Genomic DNA, 15,727 nt, shown 5'->3' on the forward strand with positions numbered 1-15,727 from the left:
GAAGCTTCTAGAGCAGACGGTGCATGAAGTCACCAGCACGATGACATCACTTGCGAGTGACATCATCACGGGAAAAAAGTCCCCTGCTGGAGGCCACTGGAGACTTGGCAACTCTATCCCAGATGTATGAAATGAGCAGGGCTTTTTTTAATAGGAGGAACTCCTTTGCATATTAGGCCATACACCCTGATATAGCCAATCCTCCAAGAGCTTACAGGGCTCTTACTACAGGGCCTCCTGTAAGCTCCAGGAGGATTGGCTTCATCAGGGGTGTGTGGCCTATTATGCAAAGGAATTCCTACTACAAAAAAGCCCTGGAAATTAGTCTAGTAAACACACTAGTTCAAGATGTGTGTCATTTAATACCTTTTCTTGCTTCTTTCTCCCTAGCATGACTCGTACAGGAGTACAAGTCATCTTCACCATGGTTCTTCTGTTTTCAGGGACGTGCTACGCAGCTGTGGAAGGTAACGCTACTGTGTGTGCATACACCTAGCTGTCAGAGTTTCATGGTGTGTCGAGGGCATGATGAAGTTGTTGGGATTGTATGGCCCCTCCTCATCCCACATCAATCCAGTTGAGGGGGCAACAGCCTTTTATAATTCATAGAATCATAGAGTTAGATGGGATCTTCAGGGTCATCTTGTGAAACACCCCTGCACAATGCAGGAACTTTACAAATTCCACCCCCCACACACACACACTTTCCTGACCGCCTTCTTACAGGATCAGCATTGTTGTCAGATAGCCATCTAGCCTCTGTTTAAAAACCTCCAAGGAAGGAGAGCCCACCACCTCCTGAGGAAGCCTGTTCCACTGAGGAACTACTCTAATTGTCAAGAAGTCCTTCCTGATGTTTAGCCAAAAACTCTTTTTGTTTTAATTTCAACCTGTTGGTTCTGGTCTGACCTTCTGGGGCAACAAAAAACAATTCTGCACCATCCTCTATATGACGGCCCTTCAATTATTTGAAGATGGTGATCATATTACCTCTCAATTGTCTCCTCTCGAGGCTAACCATGCCCAGTTCCTTCAGCCTTTCCTCATAGGACTTGGTTTCTAGACCCTTCACCATTTTTGTTGCCCTCCTCTGGACATATTCCAGCTTGTCTGTATCTTTCTTAAATTGTGATGCCCAAAACTGAACACAATACTAGGTGAGATCTAAACAGAGCAGAGTACACTGATACCATCACTTCACATGATCTAGACACTATACTTCTGTTGATACAGCCCAAAATTAAATTTGCCTTTTTAGCTACTGCATCACACTGCAGTTTCATGCTCAGTGTATGATCTACTAAGACCCCTAGATCCTTTTCACACATACTAGTGCTAAGACAAGTGTTCCCCAACCTATAATTATGCATTGGATTTTTCCAACTTAAATGCAGAATTTTATTTATTCTCACTACAATTCATTTTATTTGTCTTAGCCCAGTTTTCGAGCCTGTCAAGATCATCCTGTATCCTGTCTCTGTCTTCTATTGTATTTGTGGTGCCTCCCAATTTAGTATCATCTGCAAATTTAATAAGCATTCCCTCTATTCCTTCATCCAAATGATTTATAAAGATGTTCAACAAAACGGGTCCCATGACAGATCCTTGAGGGACTCCACTTGTCACTCCTCTCCAAGAGGATGAAGAACCATTCACAAGTGCTCTTTGGGTGCAATCTGTCAACCAGTTACAGATCCACCTCACAGTAACAGGATCCAAACTACACTTTACCAACTTGTCAACAAGAATAGTATGTGGAACCTTACCAAAAGTCTAACTGATATCAAGATAAACTATGTCTACAGCATTCCCCTGATCCAGCAAGGTAGTAACTTTCTCAAAAAAAGGAGATCAGGTTAGTCTGGCATGACTTGTTCTTGAGAAACCTGTCACGGCTGGGGCCGGGTCAGGCAAAGTCCAGAGGCAGTCCGAGGTCTGTAGCCAGTAAGCAGGAGGGTCCGAGGCGCCAAATCCGAATCACTGTAGAAGTATCGCAGGTCTGAGGTCCAGAAGCCGAAGTCAGGGAGTCCAGAAGTCCAAAGCCAAAGTCAGGGAGTCAGGAACCAAAGTCAAGCCGGAGTGGATGCTAGAATGTCAGGGAGATGACTAGTTGCTTCCACAAAGCCTCCTCCCAAAGCCCACAGCTATATAGCCCTCTGCTGGCTGTTGCCCGTTTGGGCTAATTGCTGGCTCAGGGAGGCAGCCAGGATCCTGTTACCACTCAAGCATCCTTGCTCTTAGAAGGGCCAGAATCCTCTCAGAACTCAGGGCTCAGGGAGCGTCTTGCTTGTGAGCGTGCCGCCCTCCTCCGATCCCTGAGGTCCTGCCGGAGGCGGTCACGCACACGAGCCACCCGAGAGGGCGAGGCAGGGGGGCTGGGATCTTCTCCAGCAGGAGGCAGGGGCACTGGTGCAGGTGGCAGGGGCACAGTTTCGTCATCAGACTCAACTTCCTCTGAAGGGTCCCCAGCACCCATGACACTATCCCCCCCCCCAGGCCCCCCCGCCGTCGAGGGACCTGGAAGGTCGGGGTGGTCGTTGTGGAACCGGTGCACCAAGTCCGGGGCATGAAGATTGTCCTCGGGCTCCCAAGACCGGTCTTCTGGGCCGTATCCCTCCCAGTCCACCAGGTACTGGAGGCCTCCACGATGGTACCGGGAGTCCAGGATCTGGCGCACCTCGTATTCTTCTTCGTCATCCACCAACACCGGTGGTGGCGGCGGTGGGCAAGGAGGCCGAGCTGGGTCAGGGGGTGCAGCTGGAACAAGGAGGGAACGATGGAACACCGGGTGAATGCGGAGATGGGGTGGCAACTGGAGCCTGAAGGCGACGGGGTTTATTTGGTCCGTGACGGGGTAGGGTCCAATGAACTGCGCATCCAGCTTGTGAGACCGACCAGGCCGGCGCAGGTAGCGAGTTGAGAGCCACACCTGATCCCCTGGCTGGATTGGGGGGCCCTCCTGCCTCTTCCAGTCCGCAGCCAGTTTGTAGGCTTCCTTGGCCCGCTGTAGCTGCTCCCGGAGCAAGTCTTGGCTGGCGCGGAGTTCTTGCAGGTAGGCCTCGACGGCGGGGACATTCGTGGGTGGCAGGATCGCCGGGAAGAACTGAGGGTGGTACCCGTAGGTTGCAGCAAACGGGCTCATTTGGGTGGACGAGTGGACCGCGTTGTTGTATGCAAACTCTGCTAGAGGCAACAGAGTGGTCCAGTCATCCTGCTGGTAGCAGGTGTAGCAGCGGAGATATTGCTCTAGCGTGGCATTGGTGCGCTCTGTCTGACCATCTGTCTGTGGGTGGTAGGCTGAGGACAGGTGCACTCGAGTACCCAGGCTGGAATGGAGGGCTTGCCAGAACCGAGAGGAGAACTGGGGGCCTCGGTCTGAGATCAGGTGGGCTGGGAGTCCGTGCAGACGAAAGATGTGTTGCAGATAGAGCTGGGCTGTCTCCTGAGCTGTGGGAAGTTTCGGGCACGGAATGAAGTGGGCCATCTTGGTAAATAGGTCGATGACCACCAAGATGCAAGTCTGACCTTTGGATCGTGGGAGTTCTGTAATGAAGTCCATCGAGATGGTATCCCAGGGTCCTGAGGGTGCGGGCAAGGGCTGTAACAACCCCGAGGGTTTGGCCGGGACGTCCTTGGCCCGCCGACAGACGTCAAAGGAGCTGACATAACGGGCAACATCGGAGCGAACTCGTGGCCACCAGAATTCTCGTGTCAGCAAGTGGGTGGTCTTATGCTGTCCAAAGTGCCCGGTGGGTAACGAGTCGTGGGTCAGGCGTAGCACTTCTGCCCGCAAGGGCCCGGGCGGCACATAGAGGCATTCGTGGTGTAGCAAGAGACCGCCTCGAGTTGTGAACTCGCCTGCCGAGTCGTCTTGGAGTGCCTGGAGGTGTTGCTGGACCCAGGGATCGTTGGCCTGGCTAGCACGAATGTCCTCCACGAGTGCTGGTGAAGTGGAGGTGGCTGCAAATACTGAGGGTGGCAGGATGGGAGCAGCGGGCGCGGCCTCAGTTGAAGCAGGGGCGTATTCCGGTTTCCAGGAGAGCACATCTGCTTTTCGGTTCTGGGTATGGGGGATGTAGGAGATCCGGAAGTCAAAGCGAGAGAAGAATAGGGACCACCGGATCTGGCGCTGGTTGAGACGGCGGGTGGTCTGGAGGTGCTCTAAGTTCCGGTGGTCAGTGAGCACTTGAACAGGGTGGCGAGCCCCTTCGAGGTAATGCCTCCAAACCTCAAAAGCCGCCTTGATCGCGAGCAACTCCCTCTCCCAGATGGTATAGTTCCTTTCCGCAGCCGTGAGCTGGCGCGAGTAATAGACGCAGGGCTGGAGTGGCTGAGACGGCTCCTCGCGCTGGGACAGCACTGCTCCCAGGGCCACGTTGGAGGCATCAGCTTCCACCGTAAAGGGAAGCTGGGGGTCAGGGTATCTCAGGAGTGGGCCGGTGGCAAAACGGGTCTTCAGGGTGGAGAAGGCGTTATCGGCCTCTGGGGACCAGCAGAAGGGTTCTTTGGGGCGGAGTAGTCGAGTCAGGGGTGTTGTCAGGGAGGCATAGGCCGGGATGAATTGCCGATAGTAGTTGGCAAAACCAAGGAATCGCTGCAGGTCTTTGCGATTCTGAGGAGCCTGCCAGGTCAGGACCGCTTCTACTTTTTTCGGGTCCATGAGGATCCCTTGCGGGGACACAATGTGACCGAGGAACTCGACAGAGCGCAGGTCGAAGTCGCACTTCTCCAGCTTGGCGTAGAGGCCATGGGTTCGCAGGCGCTGCAGGACCTGGCGGACGTGCTCGGCGTGCTGGGCAGGATTGTGGGAGTAAATTAGGTTGTCATCTAGATATATGATTGTGAAGCGGTCGAGCAAATCCCGGAATATGTCGTTCATGAACCTCTGGAAGACAGCGGGGGCGTTGGTCAATCTGAAGGGCATCACCAGGTGCTCGTACTGCCCGTACCGGGTCCCAAATGCGGTCTTCCATTCGTCTCCGGGCCGTATGCGCACCAAATTGTACGCCCCACGGAGGTCCAGCTTGGTATAGATTTGGGCCCCCTTTAAGCGATCCAAGAGTTCAGGGATCAGTGGTAGAGGGTACCGGTCGTGGATGGTGATCTTGTTCAGGGCCCGGTAATCATTGCACAGCCGGAGCCCCCCACTTTTCTTCTTCACGAAGAGGACTGGAGCAGACAGGGGAGAGGTTGAGGGTCAGATGAAGCCGCGTTTCAGGTTCTTATCTAGGAAGTCTCGCAGAGCGGCCAACTCAGGCTCCAACATTGGGTACAGACGCCCCACCGGGAGTGGTGCCCCAGGTACCAAGTCAATGGCACAGTCATAGGGCCGGTGAGGGGGAAGCTGATCCGCTCCTGTCTCTTCGAAGACATCGGCGAAATCCGCATACTTCTGAGGGAGCTGAGGACCACCACTCGGGATGCCAGCTGCCAGAGTGGTGGGAGGAGTCAGATGGGGGCATGGGTCTTGGAAACGTAGTTCCTGCTGGGCCCAGTCCACGATGGGGTTGTGCAGCTTCAGCCAGGAAAGGCCCAGAATCAGTGGGAAGCGAGGCATGCGGGCGACATTAAACTGCAGCTGTTCTTGGTGCTGCTGGACGTGGAAGGTGATGGGACAGGTCTCCTGGGTGACGGGCCCAGAACGGAGGAGGCGCCCGTCAATAGCCTCCACCAGCGACGGAGTCTCTTTTGTCTGCACTGGGATCTGGTGCTGTTTTACAAAGGCGGCATCTATAAAACAGTGGGCTGCTCCCGAGTCCAGCATGGCGTACACGAACAGCCAGCGTTCATCAGGCAGACGGAGTTTGACTGGTAGCAGGAACGGGCCCGGGGTATCAGCCCGCTGTTCGGAGGACCCAGCTAGTCGCCCCAGGCTGGGGGGTCCACTTACGCCTGGGGCTGCCCTTTTGGCAGCGGTGGCGGCGAAGGCCCGGGTATCCAATGCTTAGCAGGGCAGCCAGAGGCATAGTGGCCTGCCGTGCCGCAGTAGAGGCACAGATTCTGCGGGCGGCGTCTGGCCTTTTCCTCTGGGGTCAGGCGAGGTCGAGCAGCTCCAAGCCGCATAGGCTCATCCTCGGCGCTGGTACTAGCTGAGGATGGGCGAGGAGCCAAGTGGCACGGCGCAGGGAGCTGGCACCCTCTGGTCTTGGCTTGGCGGCGACTTTCCAGGCGGCCATCGATGCGGAGGCAGAGGGTGATAAGTTGTTGGAGCGTGGGTGGTTGCTCCACCCTGGCCAGTTCATCCAGGACCTCCTCTGCCAACCCCTCAGTAAACTGGTCCATCTGGGCAGCCTCATTCCACGCCAAGTCCTGGGTCAGGAGCTTGAATTCAGTGGCATATTGAGCCACCGAGGAGTTGCCTTGTTTCAGTGCCCTGATCTTCCAGTTGGCTGTGGCTGCTTGGACTGGGCTAGAGAAAGCAGCAGACAGGTGGGCCTCAAACCCCTGGTAATTAGTTAGTAGGGGAGAGGACGCGACCAGCAAGGGTGTGGCCCATTTGGCCGCCTGCCCCTTTAACAGACTGATGATGAAACATACCTTTGTCTTGTCATTGAGGAAGTCCCGTGCTCTCAGTTCAAAGTACAGCCGACACTGTGCTAGGAAGGCAGGAAATTCTTCCACGGCACCCCCAAATCTGTCAGGTGTGGGAACTGGGCACTTGGCTGGAGCACTGGCCGCAGGTTGTTGCTGCAAGTGCACTACTGCCTGTGTTAGCTGCTGTACCTGGGCTTGGAGCGCAGCCAGTAGTTCTGTGGTTTCACTTGCTTCAGCATCCATCCTGTGGAGTGGGTGTTTGTCAGGTGGAAGCAATCTGTCACGGCTGGGGCCGGGTCAGGCAAAGTCCAGAGGCAGTCCAAGGTCTGTAGCCAGTAAGCAGGAGGGTCCGAGGCGCCAAATCCGAATCACTGTAGAAGTATCGCAGGTCTGAGGTCCAGAAGCCGAGGTCAGGGAGTCCAGAAGTCCAAAGCCAAAGTCAGGGAGTCAGGAACCAAAGTCAAGCCGGAGTGGATGCTAGAATGTCAGGGAGATGACTAGTTGCTTCCACAAAGCCTCCTCCCAAAGCCCACAGCTATATAGCCCTCTGCTGGCTGTTGCCCGTTTGGGCTAATTGCTGGCTCAGGGAGGCAGCCAGGATCCTGTTACCACTCAAGCATCCTTGCTCTTAGAAGGGCCAGAATCCTCTCAGAACTCAGGGCTCAGGGAGCGTCTTGCTTGTGAGCGTGCCGCCCATGCTGGCTCTTAATAATCACAGCCATCTTTTCTAAATGTTCAAGGAATGATTGTTTGATGATTTGTTCTAAAACTTTTCCAGGAATAGATGTCAAGCTGACAGGTCGGTAGTTACCTGGATCCTCCTTTCCCCCCTTCTTGAAGATGGGGACAACATTTGCACACCTCCAGTCTTCTGGCACCTCACCTGTTCTCCAAGAATTCCCAAAAATAGTAGCCAGAGGCTCAGAAATTACATCCACAAGTTCCTTTAGTACCATTGGATGTAGTTCATCTAGCTCCGAGGACTTAGTTTCACTTAAAGAAACTAGGTGTTTATGTACTACCCCTATGCTGCTCCTAGGCTGAAACTCCCTTCTCTCATCATACGTTAACAAGCAAGACTACCCCCGGATTCAGAGTAAGAGACCAACAAAAAGCCAGTACAAGAAATCACATTTGCATAACCAAGCATATACTTCTTAACATTATTAATAGTTTACATGTTAGTTAATATCCAGAAAGTTTCCCCAGCCCCACCTGTGTTTGTTGTGAGTCTCCTCTTAGGAAAATGGTACTCACCAAGCCTCACAATAAGTAATAAATATAAACCAGAGAATGCCAGATGGTTGTTTTAGCAAACTGGCACACCTATGTGTGGCTTGCCCTTGGATTATTGGCAACTGTTCACCTCTATAAGTTTCCTTCCCAAAGGCCTGTGAGAAGCCCTTTTCCTTCCCTGGGCTTCACCTACTGGCTATTTTATCATCCTATCTCTCCCCTGCCAACCATTAACTTTAAGATTTGATTTTTTTAAAAAAACCACCACCATATTTGGTTCCATACTAAGCTGTGTTTGGCTCTAAAGCTTTGGCTTCAGGTCCCTGAAATACTCCTATTCATTGAGTCCATTTTTGTCCCATCCACCCCCACAGAAGCTCAGGCCGCCGACCCTAGTTCTCCTTTCCTCATTTCATCCCCACAAATACCACCTTGTGAAGTCAGTGAGGCTGACAGAGTGAGTGATTGGCCTAAGGTCTTCCAGCAAGCCTTCATGAAGGTGGGATTTTAACTCAAGTGTCCCACATCCCACTTTGACCCTCATTGCCTTTAGGGCTGCCAACTTAAGGTAGGGAAATTCCTCTATAATTGGGGTGGAGGAGAGGATTTAGGGAAAAGAAAGACTTCATCACTGGGGTATAATGCCATAGAGTCCACCCTCCAATGCAGCCATTCTTTCCAGGGGAACTGATCTCTTTTGTCTGGAGACCACTTGGAATTCTGGGTAATCTCCAGGCTCCATCTGGTGGACGGTAACCATCAGGGCTTTTTTTGTAGAAAAAGCCCAGCAAGGACTTATTTGCATATTATGCCACACTCCTTGACATCACCATTGTTTCACACAGGGGTTTTTTTGTAGAAGAAGCCCAGTAGAAACTAGTTTGCATATTAGGCCACACCCCCTGAGACCAAGCCAGTCAGATCTGCTTTCCTGTGCGTTCCTGCTCAAAAAAAGCCCTGGTAACCATAATTGATGCTTTCCCTTTCATTTACACCATCGTCTTTGCTCCTTTTTTGTGTAGGCCCCTGGTGCTATGATGAAGAATCTTGTGGTAAGAAACTGTCGTTCTTCTCTTTAACCCCAGATTGTGAGCCAAGTTTATTTTAAAATTCTCTAATAAGAATTTATTTTCACAGTGGAATGTGAAACATGTTTCTGAACATATGCAGAGAGCACTTCTTTCTCCACTTCGTAACTGCAGTGACCTGGGATCAAGTGGGAGGGCGCCATACCATGGCTTTTTGAACAGTTAAGAGTCCCAGGGGTATCTGTATATTTCCCTCATCTCATGTAACAAAGAGCAGGTTCCCAAGGGCCATTTAATTAGGGGTAAAAAGGCATGGGAAGAAAGTCCACCCTTCCTCGGTGCTCCAGCCAGCTTTGCCAACTCAAGTTTAGGAAATTCCAGGAGATTTGGGGTTGGAGCCTGGGAGTGGCAGGGTTTCAGAAGGGCCATAGTGCCTTAGAGTCCAGCCTCCAAAGCAACCAGTTCACCCCCCAGGAAAACTGATCTCCATTATCTGGAGAGCAGTTGTAATCCCAGATTTCCAGGCCCCACCTGGAGGTTGGTAACACAACTTTCAACCCCTGCCCCCCCTCACAAATGCTTTTCTCTTTTCCACCTTTTTTTAAAAAAAGGGATTTCCTAACCACGGGTCTCAAATTTAGTTTGGCCTTCAGCAATTATCTTTGAAAGTTAATCCAGTGCAACGAATCTCACTCTTATGTTGATTCTTCCTCCCCCCCCCCCCCCACAACCAGGTCCGTCAACATGGATTGCCCATGGTCATTGTGGTAACAGTAGACAGTCTCCCATTGACATCATCACTACCAACGTTATCTTCAACTCCACCTTGGGCCGTGTCACCCTTTCTGGCTATGACAACTACAAGAAACTGCAGGAAATGACGAACACAGGGAAAACAGGTGGCCAGTTCTTTTTGTTTTTTCACAAACCATTTGGCCTGTAAGGTACTAGAAGACATTTGGAATGCAGGAATTACCTGGAAGGAGGCAATGCACTGAGCCTTCTGTGCTTTCCCTCCCTTGCCTATGTAGTTTGTGAAGTTTGGCAAGCCTAGTCATGGTCCTCACTTCTGTTTTTTCTCAGTGTCATATTGGCGCAGAGTGTTAAAGCTGTAGTATTGCAGTCCTAAGCTCTGCTCATGACCTGAGTTCAATCCCCAGCGGAAGCTGAGTTTTCAGGTAGCCGGCTCGAGGTTGACTCAGCCTTCCATCCTTCTGAGGTCGGTAAAATGAGTACCCAGCTTGCTGGGGGGAAAGCGTAGATGACTGGGGAAGGCAATGGCAAACCACCCTGTAAAAAGTCTGCTGTGAAAATGTTGTGAAAGCAACGTCACCCCAGAGTCGGAAATGACTGGTGCTTGCACAGGGGATCTTTCCTTTTCCTTTCCATATTGGTGACATCAGTAACGGCCACTGCTGGGGCACGTTTTCTGAAAGAACTGCTACTCTCATCACACATTCTCACAAACGCAGTCCCATATTACCATCCTTCAAACTTTTCAGGAATAGAAGGAAAAAGAAATCCAGCCTTTTACCCAGGGCGGGGTTTGTCTGTTTCATTGTCTCAGTTGCACAAACCAAAGCAGAGAGAAAGAGAATTCGAAAGCTACCCAATCCATGTAAGACCTTCAGAATAAGCAATCCAAGAGAGGCAGATTTCCAGATGTGCCTTATAGATACTAAAAGCAGCACTTGGTGACCCCAAAAGCTGGATGTAACGGAGGAGAATTCTAAATCTCTCTTCATTCATAAAAATGTGATCAGTTCTTGCTTTCTATCCACAGTTTATGTCAAACTGAGGGATGGTCTCTTCCTCAGTGGGAATGGCCTTCCAGATGTATACACAGCCAAAAGCTTGCACTTCCATTGGGGAAACGGTGCTGCACATCCTGGATCTGAGCACTGTATTGATGGCAAACAGTACTCTATGGAGGTGAGATTATAGTATCCATCCCAGCTAGCTGCCGAGGCCAGATGCAGAGTCCTAGGAAGATCCTATGCCTATTAAGAGTTGCACAGGAAGGACAGTTCCATCTGCTTCAAGGACAGGAGAAGCTACATATTATTAATACCTGAAGTCATCCTAAGTTGAGCTAGAGTTCCACCTTGCAACAGGAGAAGCAACAATAACTAACAGTGTTCCTCTGAGCATGTGTAAAGTACACTGTTTTTACCACTGAATAACTATAATGTATAACCTTCACATTTAGAGCAGACGGTAGGGCTTATAAACTAATGGAATGGGGGTGCTATGAGAACAGATTTCCAGCAAGTAGCTGATTTAGTACATGACAATGTACATTTTATCTGCTAAGAGGTTTGCAGAGGGATCCCAAATTGATCCTGTTTTTCTCCCTTCAGTTTCACATTGTGCATACCAGAAACAACATGAGCTTGACGGATGCACTGGATGACGCAGAAGGAATCGCTGTGCTGGCCTTTTTTGTCCAGGTAAGAGATACAGACCAAGCTCTCCTGACTGGCTTGCCGTGCAAACTTCGACTGTGTTGTTAATTCTTAGGGTTCCCCCCAAAGAATCCTGGGAGCTGTAGTTTGTTGATTTCTGCCACTGGTGATGGTGGAAAGTGCCATCACGTAGCAGTTGATTTATGAAGACCTCATAGGGCTTTCAAGGCAAAAGATAGACAGAGGTGGGTTTGCTGTTGCCTCCCTCTGTTTAGAGACCCTGGTATTGCTTGGTGGTCTCCCATCCAGATACTAACCAGGGCTGACCCGCCTTCCAAGATCTGTTGATAGCAGACTAACCTGGGCTATTTAGGTCAGTCTTTCAGAGAAACTGAAACCCCAGGACTCCCTGAGAAAAGAGAATTACATTTTAAACCAAATTTTAAAATAGCAGTCAATCAATACCTTTAATGCATAGAATTTTAAAACAGCAAATAGAAGAGCTGGAGGAAACAAAAAAATTCTTTATAGATGATCAGTTTTTCTACACAATACGCACGTCTCTTTTCTTAAAAAGCAATTGTGTTGTGGGATAATGCCTTTCTGCCTGCATATCCAAACTGCAGCATTCTGTCATCAGGAAAAGGGTTCGTTTTCAAGGGCTTTCATTGAATGTTGGGCCTGCTATTGGACAGCGCCTTTGGACAGAGTAACACACAACTCCTGCCTTTTGGCGTCCAGGATTTTTAGCCTAGTTTTGGAAAGCAGGAGGGAGGATTATATATTTAATTAAAGCAGGAAAGGTTTGGGTAGTAGGATCCCTGGGTTCTTTGCCAGTGCCACATATTCTGTCCGCACCTTGGTTTATCTTTTCTCATGTCTTCTGTCTGCCGTAGGCTTCTGACAGTGCCAAGGGCAAGACAGCTAAAGCGTGGGAATCCTTTTCTAAGAACCTCCAAAAAGTCACTAAGAAGGGTGAGTAGGTGACCAGGGGAGTCGAAGAAAGAGGGATATTGCTTATTTCCTGAGGTTTCCAGCCTCCAAGCGGTGACTGGAGGTCTCCTGCTTTTACAATTGATCTCCAGGCATCAGTGGCAATCCATTCATATGGAGAAAATGGCTGCTTTGGAAAATGGACTCTAGGGCTTCCCCTCACCAAACCTCAGGCTCCACCCCCAAAATCTCCAGATATTTCCCAACCCAGAGCTGTCAACCCTATTCTTTCCTCAGGTCTGAGGAAGACAGTGGTGCTCATAGTAGATAAAACAATAAAGGAGAATGCAGCGATCATTTTGTAGAAAAATAGGTGGTGGAGCTCATCCAGGGATTGTTATGCAGCTGCAATACTATTCAATGGACAAGGAGGTGGAACTCTCAGAAGGAGAAGGTGGAACTCTCAGAAAGGTTCAGGAGCTGTACTCCTGTGAGCTCCCACTGAATCTGAGGCCTGGGAGAATGTATTTCCTCCTATGCGCCACCCATTTTAGCCATTTTGAAAGTAGTGACCTGTCATAGCTTCTTCTGATGAATCCTGGGAATTATAGAAAGTCAGTTTGGTGTAGTGGTTCAGAGCATCAGACCCTAATCCGAAGAATTGGGTTTGATCCCCCCCTCCTCCACATGAAGCCTGTTGGGTGACCTTGGGCTAGTCACAGTTCTCTCAGAAGTCTCCCAGCCCCAACTACCTCACAGGGTGTCTGTTGTGGGGAGAGGAAGGGAAGGTAATTGTAAACCGCTCTGAGACTCCTTTGGGTGGTGAAGAGTGGGGTATAAAACCAATTCTTCTTCTAGTAGTGTTAGTCTATGGTAGTGAAATAGAACAAAAGCCCAGGGACATCTGAAGGACTAACATTTATTTCAAGGTGAGGCTTTTGTGAGTCATTCAACGTCTTCAGATATACTGAGACAAATATTAAGTCCTTATAGGGTTGCCAAGTCCAATTCAAAAAATATCTGGGGACTTTGGGGGTGGAGACAGGAGGCCATCACATTTAAAAGGACCGCACATCTTTTAAATCCTTCCATAGGAAATAATGTAGGGACACCTTCTTTTGGGGCTCATAGAATTGGATCCCCTTGTCCAATCTTTTTGAAACTTGGAGGGTGGTTTGGGGAGAGGCACTGGATGCTATACTGGAAATCTGGTGCATCTACCTCAAAAAACAGCCACCCAGAGCCTCAGATACCTGATCAATTCATTATTTTCTATGGGAATAAGTCTCCATAGAGAATAAGAAGAATTGCAGATTTATACCCTACCCTTCTCTCTGAATCAGAGACTCAGAGCAGCTTACAATCTCCTGTATCTTCTCCCTCCACAACAGACACCCTGTGAGGTGGGTGGGGCTGATGTCCTTTCAAGGACAACCTCTGCCAGAGCTAATGGCTGACCCAGGGCCATTCCAGCAGCTGCAAGTGGAGGAGTGGGGAATCAAACCCGGTTCTTCCAGATAAGAGTCTGCACACTTAACCACTACACCAAACTGGCTAATAGAGTTGCCAGCAGACATTCCCCCCCCCATACTTTCTGATGACCCTGAAGCGGGGGGAGGGCCTCCAAACCAGGGGGTCCCCTGCCCCCACCTGGGGATTGGCAACCCTAAGTCCTTAAGATGCCCCCAGATTTTAATTCCTTCCCCCCCTCCCCCCCGTGCAGCGGCCAGAAGGCCCTGGATTGGGAGCCATCATCATTCAGACCTGTTTGAAACGGGTTTAAATTTGAAACAGAGAGATCATATGTTTTCCTCCTCCTTCACTCACACAGGTTCAGATACAGAAATTCAAAGCACCGTCTCCCTCCAGGACCTAATGGGCGCCACTAATCTTGCCCGCTATTACCGCTACAGCGGGTCTCTCACCACTCCCAACTGCGACGAGGTGGTCATCTGGACTGTCTTTCCCGATCCCATTCTGGTGCCCACCAAAGTGGTGAGTGCAACCGCCTTGGATGGTGATGGGAAGGTGGGGAGATGCCAGAAAATGGAGGGGAGGGCCTGGCTGGGTGAAAGAGGAAAGCAGGTATCTTTGGAGCCAGCTCCTCTCCTTTTGACAGAGGAGCTTCATTTGTACCTATGAGCATCCAGTGTACAATTTGGCTCCATCTGCTGACTTCTGCATAGCAAAACCCTCTTAAAGAGACAGAGCAAGCTTTTTGTTCTGGCCAGGTAGTGCCTCTTGAGGTGACTGGCTAGAGAAGTATTGTCTCAAGGAGAGTTATTAGTGACAGTGTGAGCCAAGAAGCTGCTGCTGTTAGAGCTACAGAGACTTTCTTAAAGTCTTGAGAAGGATGAGGTCTGGAAGAGCAGAAAGGGCCCTTCCAATTAAATGCTGACAGTGCCGAATTAAACCCTTCAGAGGCTCCTAGGCAGTTGAAATCTTGGGGGGGCCCTCGCAAATTATCTATGAGTCTGAGCGCCCACCCTGCCACCCATGGCCCTCGCTGCAGCCTGCAGGCACCTTCTTAAAAGCCCCTTTTGCTAAGCTGCAGGGGGGAGGCAGAGAGAGGCAAACTTGGCGACAATGCCAACAGCAGCCACACCAGGCAAGTCGGGCAAAGAGCAGCTCAGTTGCTGGCTGTGCATGCAGGATGGGAGGGCTGCATGCAGGGGGGAAATGCGGGGGGTGGGGGAACTGGCCCGGGCCCCCTAAAGGTGTGGGGCCCATAGGCCAGTGCCTACTTGGCCTAATTGTTAATCCAGCTCTGAATGCTGAAATTCTGTTTTGCATTTTGTCCCATTGATTTGTCTGGCTCACACAATTCTACCTCAAACAGCCCCAGGCTCTACCTCCTACTTGAAATCTGTTCTCTTCCTTCTCCCTCCCCCCAACAGGTGGCATGTTTCCCACTCGATCTCCGTGCTACAGATTCTTCTACGGGGCCTCACCTGGTCAACAATTTCCGCCCCCCGCAGGGAGTCCACAATAGAATGGTGGAAGCATCTGCCTTATTGAAGCCTCGCTCAGCCGCCTCCCAAACCTCACAGCCAGTGTCACTCATCCCATTCTTACTGGGCATCAGTGCTGTCTTACCCATATAAAGGCTGTGGGCGGTCAGAACCACCCAAAGGAGGAGATGGCATGATCTCGTCAGAGAACAAAACTCTATCATTGCTCTTCCTATCAAACCCCTCCCCTCCCGAAACTCCAAATCTTCCTCCATCTACCTCTCCTCCAGCTCGCCAGTAGCAAAAATCCCTGCCAAATGGCACTAAAAGGGGCAGAGGTGCACGTTTCAAAGAGGATCAGGAGCACAGAGAAGACAATAATAGGAGCCAATAATTGTCAATGGGAGGATCCCCTTCTTTGATTTGCCGTAGTTAGAGCTGAGCTGAGATTTCTCATTACCTTCAAAAACAACTAATTTTTAAACATCTGAAATTTTGAAAGCATTTAAAATGTTAATACTCGAGCTCTCAAATTCCCTTTCAGGATGAGATGGAAAAGACCCATCACCAAACTGTGAGCGCTGACACTTTTCTGTTATCGCACCAAAGTCTAAAATGAACACCAAAATGAGGGTAGTGA

General features: G+C 50.3%; 1 protein-coding gene across 1 annotated transcript in view; it reads left to right on the forward strand.

Annotated features, from left to right (window-relative positions):
• Positions 1-15,240, forward strand: part of LOC132583312 (carbonic anhydrase 4-like) — a 32,958-nt gene extending 17,718 nt beyond the window's left edge. The window contains exons 3-10 of the mRNA XM_060254975.1: positions 391-467; positions 8,793-8,822; positions 9,533-9,697; positions 10,582-10,730; positions 11,159-11,248; positions 12,100-12,178; positions 13,968-14,131; positions 15,034-15,240. Of these exons, the coding sequence (XP_060110958.1) occupies positions 391-467; positions 8,793-8,822; positions 9,533-9,697; positions 10,582-10,730; positions 11,159-11,248; positions 12,100-12,178; positions 13,968-14,131; positions 15,034-15,240 (961 nt within the window). The remainder of the gene's footprint in view (positions 1-390; positions 468-8,792; positions 8,823-9,532; positions 9,698-10,581; positions 10,731-11,158; positions 11,249-12,099; positions 12,179-13,967; positions 14,132-15,033) is intronic.
• The last annotated feature ends 487 nt before the right edge of the window (positions 15,241-15,727 follow it).

Source organism: Heteronotia binoei, chromosome 15 (assembly GCF_032191835.1).
Source record: "Heteronotia binoei isolate CCM8104 ecotype False Entrance Well chromosome 15, APGP_CSIRO_Hbin_v1, whole genome shotgun sequence".
NCBI lineage: Eukaryota > Metazoa > Chordata > Lepidosauria > Squamata > Gekkonidae > Heteronotia > Heteronotia binoei.